Source organism: Manis pentadactyla, chromosome 8, assembly GCF_030020395.1.
Source record: "Manis pentadactyla isolate mManPen7 chromosome 8, mManPen7.hap1, whole genome shotgun sequence".
In the NCBI taxonomy this organism is placed as follows: domain Eukaryota; kingdom Metazoa; phylum Chordata; class Mammalia; order Pholidota; family Manidae; genus Manis; species Manis pentadactyla.
Genome location: NC_080026.1, coordinates 140,422,441 through 140,425,838, shown reverse-complemented (window position 1 = coordinate 140,425,838; position 3,398 = coordinate 140,422,441). Strand labels below are relative to the sequence as shown.

Genomic DNA, 3,398 nt, shown 5'->3' with positions numbered 1-3,398 from the left:
CCCTCCAGAAGACCCTCCAGGTGTGCCAGGGCCGGCTTTGACTTGGGAGGGGTCAGTTCCTTCCTGCTCCTGGGCAGGTGCACTATGCCCAAGAAGCCTACTGCTTTTGCCAGACACACCTCCTGCTGGGGGGATGGCTCAGGGGTACGAACGCAGCAGGGCTGCACCCTGGAGCCAGATCAGGAAGGGCTTGGATGCTGGCTCCCCAGCCTTCCTCACCAATGCGAGGAGCCCAGTGCTGGCCGGCACATGCCCGGGAAGGCATGGCAGAGGTGCCGCTGCCACCGGGTTTCAGTGTTTCAGTGGGCAAAGCAGCCACCTCTGTTTCTTTTTGACTTCCAGCACTGGGGCTGCTGCTAATGTGGAAGTCAGATCCCAAGGAGACAAAGACAAGCAGCTTCACGTGCTGACCTGTCCGTCCGCACATGCAGAGGTCACACACACGGCAGAGGAAAGCACCCAGCTTTACCTTCTCCAACTGGGAAACCAGTTCTTCCAACAGCTTATATGGAATAAATTATGCTTTTACTGCCCTGAAAGCCCCACACATAACAAGCCCACTTCTGGCTGCTGACTGTTTGCTGACTGCTGTTTAGTTCCTAAACTAACCCATTAGCAGTTTTCAGTGAAGGAATAGCTTTAAAATGTCTTCTAACAACTAAACCCTGCAGAGCCTTCAGGCAGGTCAGGGCTTCAGGCCCCACCTGTGGGTCAGCACAAGGCCCACACCAGGGTGTCACTGTGGCAAGAACACAGATGGCAAATGCCCCTCCAGGGAGACTGAGGGAAGGATGGTGTCTGACACCCCAGCTGCAGGCTTCTGGCTGCCATGCTTCCTCAGAAGACATCCCCAGTCTCTGGCTGTGCACACAGGCCCCAGGATCCCCTGGACAAGGCTGGGCCCAGCACGTGCACCTGGTCCCCAGGGCCTGGGAGGCAGCAGGTCGGAGGCTGTTGCACGAGGCCCATGCTGAAGCCAGGGAGGCTTGTTTCAGTTGGCAGGGATCCCAGGAGCAGCCAGGAGGCTGTACCAAAGCCAGGGGCCCAGGGAGGGATGCCCAGGGGTACAGGAGCTGCAGGCAGCTGCCCAGGGCAGAGGGTGGTGGGCAGAAAGCCAGGGGTGTGCAAAGAGCTCCAGAGAAGGGGATGCTCAGCTGGGAGTCCTGCACTTGGCGCTTGTGTTTCATCCGGCGATTCTGAAACCAGGTTTTTATCTGTGGGAAAAATAAGACAGAGCAGAGGCCATAACAGGCTCTGCACCCAACTGCCTCCCTCCCGCTCCTCGCCAGCCAAGCTCCTGCCCAGCACCTCACCTGCACCTCTGAGAGCCGCATCTCCCGGGCCTGCGCTCCAGGGGGCCAGGTAGTGCCGGCGCCGGAAGGAGCTCTCCAGGGTGCTGACCTGCTCCACCGTGAAGGCTGTGCGGAAGCGTGGAGCCTGCGTGGGGTCTGCGTCCTTGCTCAGCCCTGAGAAAGGGAAGGCACGGTATGCATTTGGCTAAAAATCCACACATGGGGCGTGCTCCCTGTGTCTGGAAGGCCCAAGCTCCGTGGCTGCAGATGGCAGGCAGTGACAAGGATGGTGGAGGCCTTTTTATAGTGGCCCTCCACTGCTTGCTGCCCCGCGCAGTCGATCAAGGCGACAGACCCCGTGAATGTGGGAAAGGCCTGGAGACTGGGCTCAGGACACTCTTGGGGACATGGATATCGCAGCAACGGGACTGTGCAATGGATAGCAGCTCCCCCTTCTCACGCCCCAGCACTCTGGGTCCCTTCCAGAGAGCAGTTCTTTGCACGGAAGGAACTCCAATTCACTAGGCAGACTGGATGGATAGCAGTGAGGACCTGTGGAGTCCACTCTGTGCAAAGGCCTGAGGGCCGGGAAGCTAAGGGCTCGCCCTTGGCACCACAACCCAGGCTCTGCCCCCAGCTGTGTGTCTAAATTTAGTAAGCCTGTTTTCTAATTTCCCAATTAGGAGATGGGGGTGGGACTAAGCACCCCCGAGCCCGGAGGTGAAGGAAGCCAGTGTGAGCAAGACGGCCTGCGTGGTCACCGCTTGGGTGTCTGGTCAAGGTGCCAATGATCTGTCTTTGGGGGAAGCAGGTTTTACAAAATTAGTTTTAACACTTAGCTGGGAGCATACAGTAGGTAAGAGGCACAAAAGCTGTGGAGTGGGTGGAGAGGTGACGGGTGTATCGTCAGCAGGAAAGGTCTGATGCAGGGGTCACTGGCTGGCGTTTTTGGGTGGGTACTATTTATGGGTCACTTAAAATTTCTCCTCATTGAAGTATAAATTATCCCGTATGTATTAAACTTTTTTAAAAAATGAAAACTTATATGTAGTAGCTCCACTTTCAACCACGTGGGAATTTAAACCTAAAAGCAAGGATTATGTCACAAAGACTATAAAAGGCAAACCGAGGAGAGTCTTGTCAGCAAACGACAAAGGCATGAGGTTTAGGAAGCCGGAGGCCTCCCGGGAGCTACAGGGCACAGCCCTGGTCCCTGAGCCAAACCTGCAGGTTCTAGGGGGGCTCTGGGCAGGCCGGGGTCTAGACAGCAAACTATGGTGTCTGGCTTTGCAGGGGGGGCCACAGGGAACCCTCTGAGCCGGAGAGGTGCTGTAACTTTAAGATACACTTACCCACGACTCTGACTCTTCTAGAAATAGGTCCCAGAGACATCCTACAAACTTTAAAAGCACGTGCACGAGGGTGCTTCCGTTCTGACCCTGTGAGGACTTGCAGGGGAGGGACAGTGGTGACTCTCTGGGCGGTACAGGAGTAGCCAGCCTGGCCAGAGGGCAGGGGGCCAAATCCCCCAGAAGGGTGGGTTAGAGGAGCCCCAGGGGGCCTCGAAGGGGGAAGCCCTGCGGCAGCTCCTGCTTCCAAGGGGAAGCGCTCACTGGCCCTTGTGAGAAGGACCCACCTGCTGCCCAGGCACACGAGGTGCACTCCCTCCAGCCCAACTCCCCCCTGCACCCTCCCACTCTGGGGAGGCAACAGTTGCCCCCTCCCCCTCCCGACCCCGGACCTACCGGCCGCAAGGCAGCCTCCGTGCCGACGCTTCTGAGCGCTCACCCTTCTCTCGGCCCATGGTCTGCAGGGGCTCCCCGCTGCTGGACACGCTGGCTGGGAGAGAGATCCCCCAGGAGACTTCGGCGGGTCCGGAGGTGCGCGACAGCCCCACGTGGCCGCTCTGGGAGGGCCAGTCCATGGAGCTGAAGCTGGAGGGCGGCTTGCGGCCACTGGGGAGGGTGGGGGAGGGAAGCATGGCTGGGTGGGGGGGTGGGCCACGAACGAGGGTCTCTGGAGACTGAGCAAGCCTGGCACGCATTTATGAGGCCTGTAGGAGGAGGGGTTGGGAGACAGATTTGTGTGGACGGCTCAAACCCCCAC

At 58.6% G+C, this 3,398-nt stretch overlaps 1 protein-coding gene across 1 annotated transcript; it reads right to left on the bottom strand.

The window, feature by feature from the left end:
* Nucleotides 1-796: 796 nt before the first annotated feature.
* On the bottom strand, nt 797-3,096 carry VENTX (VENT homeobox). Its single transcript, XM_036929632.2, is given in 5 exon segments — nt 797-956; nt 959-1,214; nt 1,314-1,344; nt 1,346-1,466; nt 3,081-3,096. Coding segments are annotated over 5 exon segments (543 nt in total). The 3' UTR covers nt 797-837.
* Nucleotides 3,097-3,398: the final 302 nt, after the last annotated feature.